Here is a 22,613-nt window from a genome sequence, read left to right on the forward strand (position 1 = left end):
ATGCAGGTCTGTCGTATTAAATGCATCAGTCTTGAGCATTTTATGAAATTTAATGATTTTCCACAGAGCAATTCATGGATCTTGATGAAAAAAATCTGGCATATTTAGGGGACAGATATCCAAGTGTGAAAGTTGGTGAAGCTAACAAAATTACTTGTCTTTACAATGAAGCTTCATTAAGTGTCTTTTCATCATACTTGCACAAAGTCAGTTGAAACATGATGCTGGTGCTTTATTTAAAGGGATGTGAAGTAGGTATGGTTGCAGTACATATTAGCTGAAGCCAGAGACAACTCAGTGGATCAGATTATTTCCCATCTGGGCATTTTTGGGATATCCAGCAATATCAACTTCACAGCTTAGTTTACTCTCCTTGGATGTAAAACAAAAAAAGAAATTATAGACGACCTTTAAGGAGAGATTTTATAAGCACTAAAAGGTTTTTCAGAGTGTTAGTGTTACAATTTTTCCTTTATCTAAATACCAAGAAGTCTGCAGGTAATATAAGAAACGTTCAGAGAATATATCTTAAAGATGCATGTGATCCAGTCGGCCGACACAGCCATTAGCATGCCTTAAATATACTTAATATCAGTGCTGTATTAAACAAAGAACAGTTTTACCTGATATCCCATCTGGGTTCTCTCCCGCACACGAACACACACACAAGAACCTTCGATACGTTACAATAATCCATTCACACTTGAGCACAGAAGTCATACGAACATGACGGACATGGAGACAGCCGAGAGGTAATATGAGCTAACCTGAAAACACAGGAGGTTGCGTCCTGCGCAGGGAAAAGGCTTGGATACTGGACTGTAAAGAATGTGGGTTTTTTTATGCTAAACTTTGTCCCAGCTGGTTAAAAACATTCGTATGTACTGGAAACGTATTGCTACACAGTGTTACTCCTTTGAGTTTCTATCTATATCATTTTATATATATTCATATGTATAATTCATATTACGTAAATCAATATTAAGCTCAGTTTGAGGTTATAGCTATATTTTTGATTCTCTCAGATGAGGCGTGTACTATTTACAGTTGACAGTGTCAGTGCAGTGTCATAAATCAGAATTGAGTCCGTCAAGTCCATGGATATGAAACATGAGCAGATATTGAAATAATGACGATGAGGAGTCCGGTTCTCTGACGATGTTCACAGGAGACAGCAGCAGCGCTGAGCAGCAGATGTAACAGCGAGTACAATGAAAGCTAAAACGACTGCTGTTACGCATTTTTAAACACACGTGAGATGGCGCTCTGTAACATCTGCTTGCATCGGTTTGCTTTGGATCCATCGACAGAAATGAATAAGTAGCTGATGACAGTAACTGATTAATAAGACCAGCTCAACAATACGGGATTCCTTTTTTTGTGTTTCCCACCTCCCCAAAACATATTTACTCGCTGGTCACTTCCTGTTCGTGTCAGGGGTGCTGTACTGGTCAGAGGTCTGGGAAGCGACTGGGATCCTCTTTGTATTGAGCAGGGATGGAGAAGATTGACTCTTCGAATTCGTCGTAGCGAAATTCCTGAAAGGTAACGGTGGCTGTGATCGTGGGGAAGACAGGGATGTCTGTGAGAAAAAGGAAGCAGAGAAGAAGACAAATTAGATTTTGATGGTTCTCTTGAAGCTCACAAACACACCGAACACAGTAGTGGATCAGTTCATACTCACCAAGTTTGACTGGAAACCCAGGCGGAAGTTTCATCTGAACAAACTCTCGGAGTTTGTTGAAGTGCTTGAACGGGGCGATGACCTCCAACACGTTTAATAACCTGGAGGCAGCGGAGAGCCAGTGAGTCAGCAGTTCATTTTAGCCATAAAAGCTCAGACAACACAAAGGAGATTATCTAGGAGATCTTGAGTAAAGAAAAAATACTGTTTAAAAAACATTCATACATTTAATAACGTAAATGATTAATTGATCAAAATAGTTGATTCATGGGTTAATTCATTAACTGAATAATTGCTACAGTTTAAAATGAGCTTTAATAAGGGTACTGAATATTTATAGCTTCATAATTAATGCTGAAGTTTTTAGTTAAGTCAGCAATCTCACACTAAAACTCTATAACCCAGAGCAGCTGGAAAAGAGTCTGCACATTAACACGTTTTTCAGACTTGAGGATCTGATTCTAAAGAAAACAACATTCGTACAATGGCTGCATTGGTCTCTTTTTGGTAACAACATTTCTAAAAGCTCAGGATACAAAGGGGAAACAAATCATATTAAAAAACCATTAGCGACTTTAAAGGATGAAGTTTTATAAAGGTTCATTCAGTAGAGGAGATAAAGCAATTTACTACATTATGTCCTGATAACGTTTTACAGCACTGCCTGTAACCCATTATACTGTAAACCACATCCTGCTTGAAGCTGAGCTCATCTACTCAGCAAACCATGCCTTTTTTCTCAGCTCTTGTTCGTCTCTCACATGAACACTTATTGACATTCAGGAGACCATTCTGGCTGCATAAAATCAATACACAAATGATTTGCAAGTAGCTTAAGAAAAAGGGTGTTAATGAAAGAAATGTAAAATTTAAGTGCATAAATATTTTCAGGATGAGTTTTTACTGCAGTGGTCCAGGCCCCCTGCTAGACCCTAACATCTAATACATGTTGAATTACATTAGGTTACATAAAGTCTGATTGTTTATTCAAATTGTGCCCATTACTCTCCCGAGGCACAACAGACAAGATGTGGTCCAGTGCACAAACTCTTGTTGGATATGTTTTTGTAGCTGTTTCTGGATTTGGTAGTTTGTGCTTTCTCTCATGTGAATGCTCCGTCCTTCAGGGAAACTGGATCTGTTGATGTCAGCATTGACAATCCTGTATATGTCAGGTGTTGACATTTAAATTTATGAATTTGGCCAAAAGCACTGATGCACAATCTGAACCACAGTAGATCAAGGAAATGCCATTAAGAATGAGTGCCACTGCACTAATTCTTGGGAACATGAAATCCCCTAGAACTAATTGAACAAAGTACATGACACAGTGAATAGGGAAGAGAAATAATAATATATGTTTTATTTCTTTCCTCTTTTACGTGCCAGGAAGTAGGCATAGTGTGTGTGTGTGTGTCTCTGCTCCTCTCCCTGTTTTCTCTACAGGTGAGGTGGGAGAGGTTACTTCCTCTTCTAATCAGAGATTGTCCAACCAGCAGTGAGGGGGGGGGGTCTACAAAAGAGCACACCTGAGTCTTGTTCTCTTTGTTCTCTGTGACCTCAGTCTGTGTGCAGCACTCTGAGCATTTGTTGTGTTGTTATTAGAGCAAACTTGTTAAAGTACAATGATAGATGTTGTAGTTTCCTATACACTCACTCATGTAGCGACTCTTTTTTGTTAAGAAACACTCGTCACTTTGTTGCCACCTTTGTATTGATTTCACTGAAGTGAGATAATCAGCTTCAGCCTTTTGTTTGTGGTTTTGTTTAAGAGGTAGTAAACAGTCAGGCCTAGTTTTGTTGTATTTATTTGATTTCTTTGGCAACTTCCTTTGTTCCTTCTTCCCCCACATTCTGTGATTCTGACTTATTTGTCACATCTGCTCTGACACCATCAATTTATTGGTTGTTGTGCGATACTGTCCTTTACTCCTCGTTCCACCCAGGGGACGCAACAGCCTGAGCACAGCAAACATCATGGCTTTGTTGGGTTGAATATTCATTTAAAAACACAGACATGTTGTCATCGCATGGTGGAGCAGTTGATTTTGCAGGGGTTCTCATTGGGGACTCACTCAAGTAAAGTCCTCATGTGTACCTGGCCCAATTATATGATCTGAATTATTTCATCTCCACACTAGCCTTTTTCTAAACTCCCCAGTGTATGCAAGTGTATTCACCCAGGATCAATGCGTGCAGAAAGCTTTGTAAATAGATCTGAGGAGGTAGGGATGTACTTACGACTCGATGCCTAGAGGGAATTCCTGGCTCATGGCTACAGTAGCTTTGAAGTTCTTCTTGCTTTCCTTGCACATAAGCTCTCTACCAAGATGAGGTGGCCTGGAGGTGGGAAGAAACGCAGACAAACACAAAGACATTGCTTTTGAATTTCAAATTCAGAGTTAATACAATTTTTCTTGTAGCTGCCCTGAATAAATTCCTAATCACGGTAAGGTCTAATTAAATCATAGAAAACACCAGATGCTTACTTTCCGTGCTCTGCTGTGATGTACTCTTCCCAAGAAATTGTGTTTGGGGCTGGAGCTGTGAGCGACTGCCTCCTCACAGGCTGGGGACAAGAAATCATCAGTCACTGGCATAATCACAATCATCCTTCCGCCTTCATCATTTATCATTAGTGAATCACGGTGGGACGTGGGCTTTCTTTCATCTCACCTCAAAGTTCTGTTCACTGATGCTGCCACCTTTACTTAAGCTCTCCATGATGGCTTTGTTCCTCAGGATGTCTTCCTCACTGAGGTGCTCCCGCCGTTTTCTTGACTCCAGCACGAGACCGTTTACGGCATAAAAGTCAGCTACGAAGTTTCCAACTCTCTCCTGCACAGAAAAGAAGGACATTTCAGTATTTAGTGTTTCATTTTCTCCATCCTTCTTCCATCCCTATCAGAATCATCAGAGGGGCTGTGAGTAAGAATGCAAACGTGCGAGCCAGTTGGCTGGACATTTTGTGAAACTTTTTCCTGCCAGCCCCCTTGTAAGATGTCTGGAGAATGTCCAAGTGAGCCCATGTGAGAATATGGCAGTTAAACGATGTGGAGGACATTTTCTTGTTGTGAACACGTCTGACGTGAATCTGACCAATTTCCTGCTGCGTTCCTCATATGTGAAAGACAAAGTCTGGAAACTGTCCGGATCCGATGTCCCAAAACATTTCAAATGTCAAAATAAGTTGACTACAGTAAGTGCTACAAAAGCCATATAGTGAAATAATCATTGACACTTTGTTTTCTTTGGGGAACTCTGAATGTGCGGATTCCTCCAAGGGTCATGGAAAAAGCCTGGATCTGTAGGATTATTTAAAGAGGAGAAAAAGACTAGACACTTATATTTCCATTATTCTTTAATGATTGATTGATTGTTGTGAAAACTGAATATAGATTATCACTCCAGGGCTCTAAATAGGATTTAATGAAACAGTCTGAGACGGGAAAGAAAAAAACTCTGGATTACAATTTACTGTGACTCTTCTCATACGTCATTGTCACATGCAGAAAATGTTTAACTTTATATAACCGTTTTTTCATCATGTAGTTTGTGTTTACATTCTGTGTCCAGCATAATAATGTCATAAGCCTTACCGTTTTATCCTCTCTGAAGAGCCAGCCGATCTGACTGCGGGAGAAAGTGATAGACTTTGTTGAAAGAGTTGCAGAGTAGACATCGCTGCTCATCAGAATATCCACCTCTTCTTCAGTCTCCATCTCTGACTCCTTGGAGAGAATAAAACAAAGGAGAGTCAGGTCTCTCTGTTCATATTAAACACCTGATGACACACTGTGAAACAGAAGTGTAGCGACACCACTCACTCACCTCGTGGTGTATTCTTTGGTACACTTTCGCTTCGTTGTCCAGAACAACAAAGGACTGGGAGGGTGCCGCATCGCCGTTGAAGATGAAACTAAGATCTCCACGCTGACATTTCATATCAGTGAAGTCGATGAGAGTGGTGTCGAGTCTAAATTAAAAGAGAGAGGGGAGATGAGAGGGCGATGAGAGCTGTGAAGATTGTTATGTCCTACTTTTTAGATCTAAAACAAGTCCTCGACCTGGATATCGAACATTTGCTGCCTCAAAGACTCAGTGAATCGAGATTCCATCATTAGTCACATCAACGAACTTAATATACTGAAGTATTTGATGTCTTACCTTATGTTGATGCCCTGCTTGTAGATTTTACAAGCATCAGATGGCAGCATCCGGGACAACAGAGGCACTGCAATATAGATGAATGAGTGAGAATAAATTGTAGTGTGGCTGACATTACACGTTTTTTTCCATTGAAAAAAGACTTGACAACGTGTCAGCAAAGTGATATCAAATTAAAGTTGGTGGTAATTTTGTTTGTGTGAAATATAAAAGCTCACCCCAGCTCTGAAAATCCCAGTGCAGCTCCAGATAAAAGTCTCCAAGCTACAGAAAACAGACACACGTTTCAAATTAACAGACTAAACTGACAAACTGCTGAGGATTTCAGTGATCAATATGTCTGCTAAGGAGAGTGCAAATCAAAGTCTGCAGACACTTTCAAACTAACTTTGCGTGTAAAAGTTAACTGATGCAGAATGATGTCATTTGCAGATGTGTCTTTATTCTGTGAATGCAACGTCAGCTGTGATCCTCACCTCCCTCAGAGCTTTCAGTAATTTCGGCCTCTTATCCTCCACACTCTCCCTGGATTGCTGTTTTAACTTCCGCAGTATTGCAGTGACTAAAGAAAGAGGGGAGAACGAAACAGTCAGTTACGCTCAAACCAATATGATGCTGCACATTAAAGGTGATGCTCTGAGTTTGTTTACCATTAAAACACAAGACAGTCACTTTGCCTCAGCCCAACTTTATTTTTCTAAATTGAGTTGTGTTAAATTGGTTAAATTCATTAAGGTTAAAACTGCTTTGTTAAATTACCACCACCCTCCCAGTAACCTGGCAGAGACTGAGCTGCTGCATCACAACAGCTTAAGTGGAGGAGTCTGGATGTTTGGATTGCACCATTCTGCTGTACACTGTGTTTTGTCCCCTACAATAATCTATGGACTGGTTGCCATAAACCTGCAGTTAGGTGCTAAAATGGTGTCTCTTGGTCAGAGGAGCAGTCAATACGTTAAGTTCTGTTTGGTTGACTTATGTTTAAGCCCTAGAGCAGTTTTCTTTTGTAGATGTATTGGTAGTTGTTTTTTTTCTATCACTTTTTTCTTGTTTTGTTACACAAATTACACAAAATTAAGGAAAGTTTTTCATTATAGCACTCATAAATTGCTCCTATTAAATATTATAATATAAATATAATAAGAAATACCAAGACAGAATATATTTTTTTTTAAATCGTTGGGAAGAAAACGCATATATATTCTTGAATATGCAGTCAAGGCTAAAACATATAATCTAAGCAACATCTATATGACAGTGTCAACAAAACCTGAACTTTACAGACATTCTAAATGTAGATACATAGAAGAAGCAGTAGCATTGGATTGAATCAGCTTGTATAAGTGTACTTAATAAACTGGCAACTGGGAGTAAGAATATAATAATGCATATAAATAATTTTGAATTACTGTGCCTTTCTTGACACTCAAGGACACCCAATATATCATAAATAAACACATTAATTAAAACTTGGCACAAGAGTATTTCAAAAGTAGAAACAAAGGTTAAAATCATGTTCATATCTTTGAATCTCTAAAATATCAAATTCTGAATAGGTTACATTCGATTTCCATGTTTTTTGGAAGACAACTTGTTGAGAGAGGAAGAGAAAGAGAGAGAGAGATTTGAGTTTTATTTATTCAGTTCACAACCGGTCAATGGGAATTTAACTAGTCCCCAGTTAAAACAGGCGCAGTGATGGTTATGGAGATTTACGGTTTAATATGTGAGGGAGCATCACTACTCCGCTTCATCTCATTTCTGTATGTTTGTAATGCTTCAGTGGCAGTGATTGGATCAGCTCTCTTCAAGAGCAGCTACTTCTCATAAAATGACTGGCGACCACTAAACGATATGAACTGAAAGCCACAATAAATCAGCGTACTGAGGATGAATCCTGATCGTTATGACCAGGGTGGAAATACTGGACGTGACTGAGGAGAAAGAAGTGCTGACAAGACACTCGCTGTGCGAGGGAGTTCGTCATTGCACGCGCACACACACACAGTGAGCGAGCTGCTGACGCATTGTGCACATGTGTAAGAGCGAAAGGTGATGACTGCTGACGAGACTGCAGTGTTTCATGAACAGCTGTTACGCACGCAACTGACATATTGAGACACATCATTCTATATGTGTCCCCTCTCACAAGGTGATAACCAGCTGTGTGCTGCATTTTATTTGACCAAAGACCTAAACCCCACTGTCGCTCGGGTTTGACTTTCTTTGCATGTCCTTGCGGATGGTGTGGATGCAGCCAGCACCCCCTCCCCCTCTCTGCTTCACTGGTTCCCCTTCACCCATGTGAGTGATGTGACCTTCTCAAAGCAAAACTCCTGGTCTCTGTCCCAAGCCAGCCTACCACAGCAGGCGCGGAGAGCCGAGACGCATACTAACAAGGCTGGGGGTCATTTCTCAAACTGCTGGGCCTCACAGCTTCCATCAGAGGAAACATAAGAAGATGCTGATAGTTCACAGCTTCGTTATCTATACAGCCAAACCACTCAAACTAGTGATCTCAGCTTAGTCACAAAAACTGATATATGATTTATTGGACACTTAGCTGGTCTTTATCTATTGTTAGTAAATTTAAAAAAACATTTTTAAAGCCTGAAAAGGGTCAGAAAAGTGAATTCATCTCAAAGGTATTAGCTGGTGCCTTTCACATGTCATTTGACTGTTTTCACTGGATGTCAGATTTAAAAGCTGTTTGGTGATCAGGCTGTAAGCTCAGGGCTTCCTAACACTAAGCCATTATTCAGGCTACGTTCCAACCATCTGGATGATGACTGCTCAGAGAAAATACCGCCTTTGGCTTTTTAGCTGCACTGATCAGATAGCAGCTGCATCTTTGTATATACATACTTCATTAAATGGCTCATGAAGGGTCCTTCAGACATTCACACACATACTGTGACCTCCAACAGTATTCCGCCCTGTTGCAGAATTGTATGAAGCCAATACAATAAAATATTCTAACTCTTTATCAGGCCATCGAAAGATGTTCTCTGCTACTTCACTGGTTCAGTTATGACCAGTTCAACCGAATCTGTCTCTGTATCACAGCAGAAACTCCATCGGCTAACTGTCCGAACAATGAGGATACATCACTGCAGGTTTCCCACTGAGATAGTAGAAACATGTCGCAGTATGAAAACCGCAGGAGCACTGTTGACATCACTTACTCATTTGCCTGTCACCATAGCTGATGGCTTCTGCCAGAGGACTCCATCCCTGTGCGTTCTTTATCTTTACAGGTGCATTGTGGGCCAGCAGGAGGAGGGCACATTCTGAAAGAAAGATTTGAAAATGATCACTGATATTCTGTGCACACTCACCATTTTTTAATTTTTCTTATTTTGAGCAAACAACCTTTATTTTAAAAAAGAACACAACAAGGAGTAAATGTCGAGCTTTTAATATTTAACTTTGTAACACAGTCTGGATAAAAGATGTGCTCGATTTAACAGATGAATAAACTTTAAGTGATAATAAACCTAGAACTCCTGTTCACTTAGATGATTCATTACAGTCAGCATCAGCTACTGGCAGCTATGACTTCTTTCTGGAAGACGGATCCAGGCGTTGATGCTTTTCCTATTTGCCCGTGTGAGTTCTTTGTGCATTTATTTATTTTCAGCTTTTAGAGTGTGTGTATAATACAAATAAAATAATAATAACAAACAAAGAGTAAGTAATTGTTTATGAATGCCAGTCTAGATATGCTGTATGTCCACTGTGCATAGTCAAGATGGAAATGACTATACAGGCTACAAATGGATGAACATATGAAGGTAGTAGTTTGAAGTTAGTCCTAACAAATTAAGCCACACTACCAAGGGGCTGATAAATCAGTATAAGCATCCACTACTTAGTTGCAGCCAACTTTTCTTTCTGATCTAATCAATAAAGGATAAATTTGCCGAATAAATCAGCTGAGGAGTAAAGTAGCTAATCTAATCAAAATAACGGCAGGACACCACAGCACTGAACCATGTCTTACTGCATGAGCACTGAACCTCTATCTGATTAAGAAAAAGGTAAATCTTCTGACTGCACTGCATGTAATCTGCAATATATACAAGTTTCTCTAACCACCATTAAACCAATTCTATGTTATTCCTCTGCAGAGGTCAGAAAAGACACGCTGAGTGCTGCAGGGGTGTGGATGCTATTTCAAGAATAGCAGAACTGACTGTGCTTAAAAATGGCCTTTTAATGAGGGTGTCTAAAACTGTTATGCCACACAGACACAAGGCCCTGGAACACAGCGGCTCAGAGCATTTTTCTGGGCTCAAATTGAGGCTGGTAGTTTGTCACCTGAGAAGTGCCTGGTTCTTTTTGGTTGTATGAAAAAGGACAAGGTCTAGGGAGGGTTCGACATGAGCAAAAATCATCAGTCAGTATTGATAATTATCACAATAAATGTCACGTTCATATACTTTTTTAAGTTTAAAGACTGATTTGTGCTCCTGAGTGAAGATTGTGGTTATTCCTTATTTTATTACACTTTTACGAAGCAGATGTAGATCAATCATGTGTCATATCTCATCAATCTGCTTGCACAGTACAAAAAGCATTAAATCAATCTATATATAGCACTTTTGCTATATTGCTATTGATTAAAATGATATTGCAATCATTTTTGACATGGTTTTATTGCCCACTAAGTTCAATACATTTGATCACACTAATGTTCAGATTTACCTTTGTGGCCCAGCATCAGAGCCAGGTGGAGAGGCGTGTTCCCTAAGAGAGGAGAAAGACAATGAGTACACATCCATACAAACACCTAATCCCACACACACACACACACACACAGGTAAAGATGTTATGTTGTGCTTTCCAACAATTTACTCAGAAAAGCAGCGAGGGCACAACTCTCACCGTGCACATCCTTCTGAGAGATGCTGTTGGTCCTGATGAGAGAGGAGAGTCGGCGCACGTCTGCCTTGAACACGCACTCGTGCACGGGGAACTCCAGCTCCTCTTTCGTGAGGATGATGGGGTTCTTGTTGTTGTCATTGACCACGGTGCCGATGGGCGACGCGTTGCCGTTGATGTTGTTCGCATTGAGCTGCTGCTGCTGCTGCAGCGCGGAGGATTTGACGGACTTCTGGAAAGCCCTGTTGGACTTGAACAGGTTGCTGGTGCCGTTGGGGATGGTCTCGTTGGAGGTCTCGTCGTGCGCGTCCCTCCTCTCGTCGTTTTTGTTGGGTTTGTTGTTGTGGTCCTTCCGCAGGGCGCGTATCTTCTCACCTGTCATGATCACTGGACGCGCGCTACCCGGTTCACTAATCACTGAGCTACACGGCTGCTGGGTAAATACAACGAGAGCTAGTCTGCATCAGCAATAGAAGCCAATGTGAGTTAAATCCAGCGTTGAGTGAAGCGCGTTGAATGCCGTTACACCTGCTGCCCGGCTCCCACAGCCAGCGTTAGCCGCCAGCAGTTCTCAAGCTAGCAAGCCCACAATGAAAAATGAATACGATGGGTGCGGCGATGAAAACAGAGGATAATGCTAAACAAAACAAAAGACACGCACTGAATGAAAACGCGGTTATAAATGAGAACAACCAGCGAACGACTACATCGTCATCTCCGTCATCGGTTTTTCAAATAGCATCGATTCAATTTGCTTTGTGGACAAATTCAGACGCTCCGATGAACCTGCGGAGCTAACGACCCCGCTAGCTGGCTGATATCGCGAGATTGTCCCGAGACCGAACCGACGCGAGTTGGCGCAGTCGCAATCTGGTGGCGTCATCTTTACGCGACGCGGTTTTTTTTTGTTTCACCGTCAACGAGCAGCTAGCAGCCAGCTAGCTCCACCGTGCGCTACCTGTGCTGATAATGGCACCGCCCAAGAAGGGGAAGAAAGTGGTGAATCAAGAGGAGCTGCGGCGCTTGATGCGAGAAAAACAGAGGCAGACGACGGATAAGAAGCGCGTCGAGTCTCCGTTCGCTAAGTACAACAGTCTGGGCCACCTCAGCTGCGTGCTGTGCGGGGTGCAGGTGAAGTCCGAGCTGCTGTGGCCGGCTCATGTTCTCGGGAAACAGCATAAAGAGAAGGTAGCTGAGCTGAAGGGGGCGAAGAGTCAACCAGCGGCTCCACAGAACCAGCCGGTGAAGAGGAAAGCGCCGGACAGCGAGGACGTCAACGGGAAGAAAGCGAAACCAGCGGCGGTCGCGGGGCAGTCTGCGTCAGGGCTGCCCGGGGATTTCTTTGAGCGACCCGGAGAGAAGGCAGCTGGTTCTGCTCACAAGTCTGCAGGTTTGAGTCTCTTGGCTGGAGTCTATGATGATGATGATGATGATGAAACGGATGCTGGAGAGGCAGCTCAAGCAGGGACCTCAAACCCTCCTCCTCCAAAGGCGGAAGCTGCAGGGCTGCCAGCGGACTTCTTTGACAGCTCCATCCCATCCACACCCACCATCTCCCACTCTGGGTCCATCCTCAAACCAGAAGTGACGGAGAAGAGCGCAGACAAGAAGGACAACACAGCCGAGGCGCTGCCGGAGGGCTTCTTCGACGACCCGGTGAGAGATGCCAAAGTGCGCAAAGTGGAGGCGCCCCAAGATCAGATGGACAAGGAGTGGGAAGAGTTTCAGAAGGAGATTAGACAGGTGAACACTAAATCAGACGCCATTGTAGCTGAGGATGACGAGGAGGGACGCCTTGAGCGTCAGATCGACGAAATCGATGAACAAATTGAGTGTTACAAGAGGGTTGAGCTGCTGAGGGACAAGCGAGATGTAGTGAAAAACCAACCTCTGTCAAGGAGGGAGGAACAAATGGAGACTGATGACATGACTGTAGAGGAAGAGGAGGATGAAGAGGAGCTGCTGGGGCTACTGTCCCGTGACTGGAGGGCTAAGGGGGCACTGGCATAAAGTTCTGTGAAACAATATTTTCAAAGTATTTGAAAGGTATTTTCTTGTAAAAGTTATAAATCTGTAAATATGTTTGTTAATGGATACCCGTGTCGTCTTTTTTGTATATTTCAATCTGGGTTTAATAATGATGAGGTGATTCTGGTAAAACATGAACTTCCACAAGATAAGGCTTCTCACTTTGTGTCTCAAAACACGAGATAAACCACAAACCTTTAAACTTTGTGTTTATTAACTGGTGATCACACAAAAAACACATTCATAAAATCTTTCATGTCAGTAGCAGCATGAACCCAAAGTCACGATGGCAAAAGCTACTTAACATTTTCAGCTCAACCAACCATTGTCCTGCAAAAACAATTTGTTGCTTATGTTAAGTTTAAATTATCTGTCCATGTTACATTATAAGCAACATGCAAAGCACAACAGAATTAACTTTTTTAATGTACAATGCTGAGACTGTAAAATCAATTTACCCCTTTCAAAAGATAATCGGCAGAGAATACGTTTTCACCATTTTTACAGAGTACAACAATGTTTGATTACAACAAACTTGTCATGTAAATAATACACCTTTTGTTAGGTCCATAAAAATGGAATAAATGAATCAAGTAAAGATTGATAATCAGTGCTTAATATACTACCTGTTACACATCGTGAGATAGGTGTGTCGTCTGTCTAATGCAAATTCTATCAAGCAACATCAACGTCTTTTGTTATTGCTACATATGCCTCGTGAGTTACCACTTCAAAATTCTTTCCAGGTGATTCGAAGTGTTCATAGCCCTTCAAATCATTAAAGAACTGACAACTACAACAAGCAAAAAAACAACAACAATTGGACTAAACACACAATCACAACTAACTGAGGATAAATGAGGAAAAACACTAAACAGAAAGAAGAAATCAGAAAGTTGAGATTCTGCTTAGAAAAGAGTATACAAAAGCCTTTAGTCTTATTCTCGACTGTGTGTTTCAGATAAGTTAGGAAATTGTCTAAAAACAAAACCCACCCTCACAAAAAGTCAATTTCTAGTAGTCATTTGTAAACATTCATAAAAGTCTATCCGGGGTTCTATAAATAAGGTTGGTGTGAGTTGTACCAGGTGATGGGTGGGGACCCACTGACATTTACAGCCTCAAGAACCTAAACGCATCATTACATCAAGATGAGACATAGTTAAAAAGAACAAAACACAGGCCCAGGTAACAGCAAGTTTGGGAACAGAATGGAAAAAAGGATTCAAAATAAATCACACTTTCTTTTCATGGGTAATTAAATCAAACCAATAGATTTGCTGAAATAAAAGCTGAATATTCTGCATATGGAGTAGTCTTTAAATGTTAAGATAATGTTTCTGTGGCCAAGATCGTGCTGAGATGGATTGAAGGGGGGGGGGGGCATGCCAGCGCCACTGTTCCACAATCAGTATGATAAATATTCAGTTCACAAAAGTGCAGCAATTACAGAAGCGGGTCAAGAACTCCGAACACCCCTGACCCCACTGGGCTTCAATACTGTTCACTGCGGTCTGTGACAAAGTGCTCACAGACCTACAGCAGCTGTCAGCTCCATCAGGGAGTATCTCTGGTCCCTGTCATTGTCAAAGCAGTCCAAGGTATGAGCATCAGGAGTTGATGATCCGAATACTTTATTCAGATCCTGATAAGTTAATCCGTGTAAACTTTGTCCAACGCCTGCCTGCTGGAAGATGTCCTCCAAATCTGTGAATAAAAACAGTTATTTTTATTTAGAATGAAAAGAAAGCAGGTTGTCGACGAGGAGGCTGCACAATTATATAAACAATTCAACTTGTAGCAGTTTGAATAATAGTTGGATATATTTGGGAAATGCATATATTTGTATATCTGTCCCCCTCATACCTGTGCAGTACATTTAAAGCAACACTATATAACTTTTACTGAGCAACGGCGCCCCCTGCAGCCACGTATAGTGTCTAATTCTGTCGGTCTCTGTGTCCGAGCGATGAGATGGTTTTCATGTAGAGAAAAAACCAAGCTCATCAATCTGCTGACTGGAGCTCTGGTTGTGCCTGAGACACAACTGAATGGTAGATATCCCTCATGCTCCTGTGGTGAGGATGAGGATTGAAAGTGGAACCCTTGTCTACTGTTTGGCAGCAATATCTTGAAGATCTAATCTTATAAAACTCTGGTCGTCACTGAGCAGTTAACACACAACCTTGCAGACTTTATATCATAGCTTTCTGTTTACAGTACAGGTATCTAACTTGTTATCAAACTCTTGGCAAGAGAGCAAAAAAGCTTTTCTCAAAATGTCACATTGTTGCTTTGACGAATGTCGAGATAAAATAGTGTGCAGTAGTAGTAGCGTGCACCTTTCAGAGAGCTGACACCAGGCAGGGACACCCTCTTTGGGCACCTTGTCTTGTTTTTGAGGGCATGTCTCTTGGAGCGTTTTGGAGTTAAGAAGCGTGGACGTCTGCTTGTGTGCAGCTCCGTCAGTGGTGTGGATATCTCTGTGAATAAGATAACATGTGATAAGAAAATATAAAATTGCAACATGGACAAATCAAGTGACATCCTGCTTTATTTAGCACTGTACCCTGCACTTCTCCAGGTGTTGCTTTGGTCGTAGTGGGTTCCTTCACCGTCTCAGTTGCTGGAGTTTCACTCGTGTTTTCAGGTTGAATTGCTGCGTCATCATCCTTTAACTGTAAAAGAGGTGGACGTTTTTTTCCTCTCAGGCTTGAACACAGTGCCACAAAAGCTCAATTCTTAAAATGCATAGAGTAAGCCTTGACTCACGCTTTGTTTTGGCCCGTTCTCCAATGAGTCCACTCTCTGACGAAGATCTGCCACTGTAGACAGCAGGACATGGATCTGTTCAGCAGTCCACATGTGGTGCTGCTCCTCCGTCTTGTTAGCCTCGCCCACTTCTTTCCTCAGGTCTCTTAGGTCCTATGACAATTAAAAAAAAAAAAAAGTTTATCCACCAAAAGTTTACTGTTTGATGGGATTTCCTGCTTCTAAGACAAGTGCGATAATGATAAATTAAATAAAGGATCAAGTGTCATGTTCTAGACTGATTAGACTGGAAAACAATTAGGAGTGAATCCTTGTTAGAAATTCAATTTGACACTGTACCTCCTAACCTTAAGAAATGAGACTCCAGAGAGCTCAGCCTTCAAGTGATTCACCCCAACATCCCATAATAATTGAGTTCACTGTTTAAAATATATATAAATATACAAGAGTTTAATTATTTGGTCCTCCTCTTTTCCCCATCCTGTTTTGCTTATTAAAAATCAGAAACATTCCACAGAGTTCTCACATAGTTGCCCTAGTTTTACTCAAAAAACTAAAGCCTCTCAGCTTCCAAAAATAGTGTGTCACTTGTTTCATGTATTATGAATAAAAACCCAATGCATCGATCTAAGAGATGACAGGACCCTCTTAACCCAGTGACTCCTTCAATGTCAGCCTGACAAGAACAGTGAAAACACGACAAATCTAGAAGTGGCAAAGTTCACTGCTGCTTTTGGTTTGGATGCATGAAACAGTTACGCAATGAACCCCATCATCAACAGAGTCATCTTTGCCGTATGTAAGTGGATTTGCCTCAATTCTGAGTGAGATAAACATTACGTAAGTACTTAATTAAAGACCAGTAGATCAAGTTATTCAGCTTGTTTGCTTCAGTACAGTGTACTGTTTTGTTTTCCTTCCACACCCCACTCCATACGTTCAAACATGAATGATGAATGGGGAGATAAATAGCCTCGAGATATATCTGCAGAAAACATGGAGAGGAAAATAAAGAAAGACAAGCTGTCAAACAACATAACTTAAATTCAGCTTTAACAGACTCATGAAAAATCCATCCAGTATGCTCTTGTGAGATCCAGAGCATGGAGCCCGATGCTACTTACAAAGCAACATAGTTTGTGTTCCTCTGTGATGTTTGTCAGCTGCCCAAAACACTGTATTGACTTCTCAGTAGTTTCACACGCAGTCTGACAAATCTCTCTGAAACGTTCAGGCTGTTTTCACAGACTGCCTCCACTCACAAACGTTGATACATTCTGGGATATAAACGAATGATAGAATGGGCACAATGTGATGTGAGCTGATAAACACATCTAAAGAAAAACAGATCTAAACAAAACACTACTCATCTTTCGAATGCTGGACTACACTTTAAACTCAATCTTCATTTGAACACACTAGAGTTTTGTGATTGTATCATGCACAACTGGGATGATCTCTGAGACAAAATCTGTCTACAGACATATAAAACACCTGCTAAAGTCCAAAGTGCCCCCTGTCATAGTTCTAAATCCAGGACACCATTTTACCACCCATAGACTCAGCAGGTGTAAACAATACTAGCCCTGCTGTCGCGGCTGGTATTATTAAAAAAAAAATAGTTTGGGGTGACAAAATCTAGTCGAATTTTTCCAGATATACCGAACAATTTCACAGAATTTCAAAAAAATCCGAGAAGAAACATGTATTTCCACCCACAACCGTTATGCAAACATTAAGAGTTAGTTCATCAGGATAAACAGTTGATGGCACTAATTCTCCAGAGGTTTTATAGTAGAAGAAGAGAGCACAACAAGTAATAATAATTAAAAGACTGCCAGTGAACCCTTGAGGACATTTAAGTCCCATGCATATTGCATTTTATGATTTACTATCTAACATTTGGCTTTTATTCGCGCTGTAACTATTCCACCTCAGCCAAGCGCAAACATTGTTTATATGTCAACAGAAACAGGGGGATGGAACAAGTGTTCAGTACAATAATAAAACAATTCAATTATGACTGGCTTGTATTTACCGTTGTCTTCTTGGAGTCATCATCACTCCTCTGATTTTCGAGAGCTGACTGCATCGTCTTCACATCGTGCTGGACACTTGTTAGCGTGCTGCCGATTGTAGCAACACTCTGGAAAAGAAAAACACTTTGTGAGGTCAGGTATGAAATCAAAAGCTTTCTCTTTTGAATTGATTTTGCTTTGTCTTTACCTTTTGAAGCTCTTCAACAGTTGTAGGAAGGCTGATCAAATCAGCGGCCGATTTCAAGTTGGCCTTTAAATGGTTTACGGCAGAGTCCAGCAAACTGATCTGCAAGAGTAAAATGATACAAAATATTCAGTGACACCTCCGAGGGGAGAGCAATCAGACAATTGCATATCAGGATTGCTCTTTAACATCAGCAATCTATTCTTCAAGCAAATCATAGAGATCATTACCAATTTTGGAATTCAGTCTACCCTAATAACACAGATGCATGTCACATTCACTAAGCAACACAATGACTGCCTCCTAGATGGCTGTGCTAATGAGATATATTATGTCACAGGTTTCTAAAGGATGCATCTGAGGGAATATGCCAACGCTGGACCATTCAGTTCAACCAATGAAAATGGACACTAACTGAGTTGACTCTGGTGTTTAAAAACTCAAAACCTGTGTGACACCTCTCTTTAAAAATATATGTGAAATGGAACCCTTGTGTAACAGTTATACAGCCAGTCATTGTATTACGAGCTCCACCCGTAACTTCAGACTACAACTGATTACACACTCGGATTATTTAATTCTCAACCCAATTTATGGAGAAATCGGTTTCTGTAGTGAGACAAAAAAGTACCCTACTGTTTACTGCATAATGTTATTTGGAATATGCACTGGTTTCCATTCACTAGCACAGCACCATGTTGCAAGTTAGTGTAAAAAATACAACATATTAATACATTTGGAATCATTATTCTTTGTATTACAACTGCATGGTGTTATCTATTTAACAGGGACTGTCAGCAGAAAAGTGCATGTAGCTCATACACTGTGACAGTGGGAATGTAAAGGCGGCTTCAAAACCCCTCGAGGCAACACTGAAAACTGACCTTTCTGTTCATTTCTGTTAGATTAGACCAGAGTTTGCTCAACCCCTTGTCCCCGTTCTCAATGTCATCAAGCTTCCTCTGCTTGTTTTTCAGGTCCTCGCTGAGTTTTGGTATTTCAGTTGATGACACCTTCTGGCTGGACTCCACTGTTACAAAAACATAGCAATGTTAAAAACAGAGGAATGCATGACTGTGTGTACCTGGGATATAACAGGTTCAAGTGTCCAAAGGGCACTGAGCTTTTTATGACCATCACAAAGTAAGTGTTGGTGTATGATGATAAACATGTCTTACTGCTGTGCAGCTTTTCTTTCAGTGAGTCCAGATCCTCTTTCAGGGCAATCTGCATCCATATGAGCCCGGCACAGGCCATGACACATGCAGCTAATATGATGAACAGAAACAAGGGGTAGCACACATTGCAGCACTGCGTGTAGCTTCTTCTGTGGAAAGAAGGAACATGGTAACGTTAGACATTGCAACTACACAGCGTCTTTCATTATTAATGAAGGAGATATTTTCAGAAGACTGCATGCTCTGTCAAGGGAATTGAGTAAGACTGATCCACACTGGTGTTTTAAAACATGGGCTACAACATACTGTATCATCTTATAATACTCAAGATGCACGTAGAACAGATTAGTCTTAATTCAGACACTAGACCTGACAATCTTTTTAATTTGTAAAATGTGCCAACTGATTTATTTTAATTTAGGGCAACAACTAACATTTATTACAATCCCAATGGGATTATGTTTTCTTCTGTTTTTGTCGGTTTGTTAATTAGCAGGATTACGCAAAAACTACTGAACAGATTTCCAGGAAATTGAGTGGCAGACTGGGGCAGGACCCGAAGAAGAAGAACCAATACAATTTTGGTGTGGATCCGGATTAGTGGGCAGGTCCAGGATTTATTTTGTTGAAATATGTGTTTTTTCAACATCTTCTTTCAGAATCAGTTATGTTTAGGGGACTGGTATTTCTAAGCATTTACACTTTGGTGCAGATCCAATTAAAAATTAAATGGACCTAAAGAATTTAAATGTGGATTCAAAAGGGGACTGTTGGGCCATAATTACTTGCTCTATGAAATAATTAATTGTTTTATCTAAAATGCCAGAAAATTATATCTTCCCAGAACCCTTAGTCATTTATGTCAGTAGCATCCAAAACACAGTTAACTTCTGTTTACTATCATGTATTCGTACATGACAAAGAAAATAATCAAATACCAATATGAGTATATCAGGTGAATACTCATCACAACTCTGATTGACTTTTGATTGATGTTGGATATTTTCAGTCTTTAGAAACTACATGTTGATGTATTCCACAATCGTGGTATTTAAGCGGACACTCACTTCCCAAAGTTGTCTCCTTCGCTCATGTTGTTGAACTCGTCGTCGTCCGAGCTCGACTCGGACTCGGAGTCCGGCGGCTCGGTGCGGAGGAGCCGGTGACCGGAGCCCTTCTTGGTCTTCTTCCTCTTGCTGTCCCCGAGCCCGATCAGCGCGTTCAGCTCCTTCCTCTTCTTCATCTTCTTCTGGGGGGTCAGCGAACCCGCCGAGCCCGACTTAAACCCGACTAGATCCAATGTTTTGTCCAGTTTGGTGGCTGTTGTCTTGTAGGCAGCGGCTAAGCTAACCGAGCGTGCGCCTGCTAGCTTGAATTTCAACCACGCAACAGCGCTGACGGATATAAACTCATCGGACTGTGGATCGCTTAATTCGCTCCACACCTCTCACACTAAACTGTTCGGCAGCTCGTCGACATCACGTTACTCTTCTGTTTTCAAACTTTTCACGATTTCACATATGCTCGCTAAGTCAGCTAGCGCCTTGCTAACGGTGGCTAACAGCGGCGGGTTGACGTGACCGTGCTGTCACATCATCTCGGAGAGGTTTGGAGGGATCCGGACACACACACACAGACACACACACACTTTGAATAGACGAATAAAACCCACAATGAACCAGATCACCAAACCGGAGGATGCGGCGCTGTGTTACCAGCGATCAGAGCCGCTGCTGCTGCCTGTGTTGTTGGGGCAGGGCGTCCCGAGTAACCTCACAGCTGATTGGTGCAGGGGACAGCAACAACTTCCTGTGTTTGGACCAGGGACTCCCCCCCCAGGTTATGAGAACCCCCAGGATGTAAAGACAGGTAAAAGCCCCCCCCACCTCCCCTCACACCTCTAGAACAGGACGTGTAGCATGTCTGTTGTCATTTGGTGTCCATTCGTGCTTGTTCTTTAGTGTGTGAAGTTGTTTCACATGCATCTGCTGTCATTTTGTGTTGGTGTCTCTATTTTGTGGCCCCTTTTAGTCATTTTGCATGTCAGAGTAGTTGCTGTGGTCATTTTCCATGTCTCTGTAGTTGTTTGTATGTCTCTGAAGTTGTTTATCTTTATGGTAGTTTGCATTTGTGTCCATATTTGGTCATTCTTGCACGTCGTTGTCATTGTTTTGTGCGTCTTAGCTCATTTCACGTGTCCCAGTAGTCATTTTGTGTCTGTTGTGCATGTCTCAGTAGTTATATTACGTCCATTTGTAGTTGTTTTGCATGTCTCTGTTGTCATTTTGTGTGTCCCTGCAGGTGTTTTGTGGTTGTTTTGTATGTCTTTGCAGTTATTTTGCATGTTCATTTAGCTGTTAAATAGTTGTTTTACATGTGTCAGTACGTAGTTTTTTAATCACTCTTTGGTAGTTTGCATCTCTCATTTGTGTCCCCTTGTGGACATTTTACATGTTTCAGTAGTTGTGTGTCTGTTTGCAGTTGTTTTACATGTCTCTGAAGGTGTTTTGTGTCTGTTTGCAGTTGTTTTACATGTCTCTGAAGGTGTTTTGTGACTGTTTGCAGTTGTTTTGCACGTCTCTTTAGTCGTATTGTGTGTCTTTGTGGTTGTTCTGTGTCTCTATGGTCCTTTTGAGTTTGTCTTATGTGTCTCTTTGTGGTTGTTTTCTGTGTCTTAGGTCATTTTGACTGTCCCTACAGGTGTTTTGTGTGTCTTTGCAGTTATTTTGAATGTTTCTTTAGTTATGTGCATCTCTGTAGTTGTAGTCCATGTCTGGAAAGAAGACAAGTGAAAATAACTGCTACTTTTTATTTCTATTCTACTGCAATTCAGAGGGAAATACTTAAGACGTGTAAATATTCTACTGAGCAGAATAAAAGCGTTTTGTCACTTCATGCAAAATCACTGAACACAAAGAGATGATGTGTCAAACTCTTGATTTAGGGAGAATCCTCAAAAAATCACAAAAATCTAAATCAATTTTACTTTCACAGCAGGAAATAAATAAAATTGTCATAGGGACTGACAGTGGGTTGTTTGGCTATTAGACAAACTGTCAGACTGATTTTTCTTGATCTTGGCACCAGTACAGGATGTTTAGCTGTTAGATGCTCACTGGTGGGGGAAGTCACCACCAGCACCACAGTTCCACTGTAAAAACTATATTACAAGTCTTACATAGTTATTTAAGAAACAGCAGGTATATTGTAATGTAAATACACTGTAAAGAGGAAAAGTTATACAATCTCTGTAAATCAAACCAATTTACCAATTTTCAACAATTTTGGCCAATTCCAAACGCCAACATTTATAAAGTTACTTTGTTAAGTTTATAATAACTTTAAATAGTTTGTGTTCAGTTAAAAATCCTACAAAGCAATTTTTACAGTACGTAAAGTATGAAAAGTACTTGTATCACTTTTATTAATGGATTATTTTTACTCATCTTTTCACTTATTTCAATTTACACACAATTCTTTTCTGTTTCTGTCGGCCAGTATCACAACCGGATTGTTGATGAACTTTTAGCTTAATGATGTGATCTCATCATGTTATCATTTTCTGTTTCAAGTTTCTGTTCAAATTATTTACACAAAAATATCTCATTCGATTGTATTTTTATATCTACAGGTTAGCCCTCAGACCATTGTGCTCTTTTGTTTTGGAGATTGCACCA

The 22,613-nt window shown here is 41.0% G+C and overlaps 3 protein-coding genes across 4 annotated transcripts; 1 reads left to right on the forward strand and 2 right to left on the reverse strand.

The window, feature by feature from the left end:
- Nucleotides 1-207: 207 nt before the first annotated feature.
- On the reverse strand, nucleotides 208-11,575 carry LOC109643021 (ankyrin repeat domain-containing protein 13C-like). The gene is made up of 13 exons (XM_020108016.2): nucleotides 10,739-11,575; nucleotides 10,559-10,600; nucleotides 9,037-9,141; nucleotides 6,328-6,413; nucleotides 6,070-6,115; nucleotides 5,852-5,918; nucleotides 5,516-5,660; nucleotides 5,284-5,415; nucleotides 4,361-4,522; nucleotides 4,174-4,253; nucleotides 3,926-4,024; nucleotides 1,685-1,785; nucleotides 208-1,582 (listed from the first exon to the last, which is right to left on the reverse strand). Exons 1-13 carry the CDS (start codon nucleotides 11,115-11,117, stop codon nucleotides 1,452-1,454), a joined length of 1,575 nt encoding a protein of 524 aa, XP_019963575.2. The 5' UTR covers nucleotides 11,118-11,575; the 3' UTR covers nucleotides 208-1,451.
- Nucleotides 11,576-11,704: 129 nt separating this feature from the next.
- Nucleotides 11,705-12,829, forward strand: znf830 (zinc finger protein 830). The gene has a single exon (XM_020108038.2). The coding sequence runs from the start codon at nucleotides 11,705-11,707 to the stop codon at nucleotides 12,743-12,745; it is 1,041 nt and encodes a 346-aa protein (XP_019963597.2). The 3' UTR covers nucleotides 12,746-12,829.
- A 126-nt stretch (nucleotides 12,830-12,955) lies between these two features.
- Nucleotides 12,956-20,743, reverse strand: efcab14 (EF-hand calcium binding domain 14). 2 transcript variants are annotated; one of them, XM_020108028.2, is made up of 9 exons: nucleotides 20,004-20,743; nucleotides 18,937-19,085; nucleotides 18,643-18,788; nucleotides 17,762-17,860; nucleotides 17,574-17,681; nucleotides 15,536-15,688; nucleotides 15,333-15,441; nucleotides 15,106-15,246; nucleotides 12,956-14,470 (listed from the first exon to the last, which is right to left on the reverse strand). In XM_020108028.2, exons 1-9 carry the CDS (start codon nucleotides 20,177-20,179, stop codon nucleotides 14,292-14,294), a joined length of 1,260 nt encoding a protein of 419 aa, XP_019963587.2. In that variant the 5' UTR covers nucleotides 20,180-20,743; the 3' UTR covers nucleotides 12,956-14,291. The 2 variants fall into 2 exon arrangements, with proteins under 2 accessions (XP_019963587.2, XP_069366822.1); XM_069510721.1 differs by having other exon boundaries at nucleotides 18,937-19,082; nucleotides 20,004-20,710.
- Between the last annotated feature and the right edge of the window lie 1,870 nt (nucleotides 20,744-22,613).

This window comes from Paralichthys olivaceus, chromosome 16, assembly GCF_024713975.1.
Source record: "Paralichthys olivaceus isolate ysfri-2021 chromosome 16, ASM2471397v2, whole genome shotgun sequence".
NCBI classification, from domain to species: domain Eukaryota; kingdom Metazoa; phylum Chordata; class Actinopteri; order Pleuronectiformes; family Paralichthyidae; genus Paralichthys; species Paralichthys olivaceus.

What these genes read in the sequence shown, in the direction of transcription:
- LOC109643021 (XM_020108016.2), bottom strand. Translation starts at nt 11,117, where the DNA reads ATGACAGGTGAGAAGATACGCGCCCTGCGGAAGGACCACAACAACAAA. An exon ending in CTCTCAGAAGGATGTGCACG is followed by an intron (nt 10,601 to 10,738) that starts GTGAGAGTTGTG and finishes CTCCTCTCTTAG; the next exon opens with GGAACACGCCTCTCCACCTG. An exon ending in ATCACAGCAGAGCACGGAAA is followed by an intron (nt 4,025 to 4,173) that starts GTAAGCATCTGG and finishes TCCCACCTCCAG; the next exon opens with GCCACCTCATCTTGGTAGAG.
- znf830 (XM_020108038.2), top strand. Translation starts at nt 11,705, where the DNA reads ATGGCACCGCCCAAGAAGGGGAAGAAAGTGGTGAATCAAGAGGAGCTG.
- efcab14 (XM_020108028.2), bottom strand. Translation starts at nt 20,179, where the DNA reads ATGAAGAAGAGGAAGGAGCTGAACGCGCTGATCGGGCTCGGGGACAGC. An exon ending in GAAGGAGACAACTTTGGGAA is followed by an intron (nt 19,086 to 20,003) that starts GTGAGTGTCCGC and finishes TTCTTTCCACAG; the next exon opens with AAGAAGCTACACGCAGTGCT. An exon ending in TAACAGAAATGAACAGAAAG is followed by an intron (nt 17,861 to 18,642) that starts GTCAGTTTTCAG and finishes TTACTCTTGCAG; the next exon opens with ATCAGTTTGCTGGACTCTGC.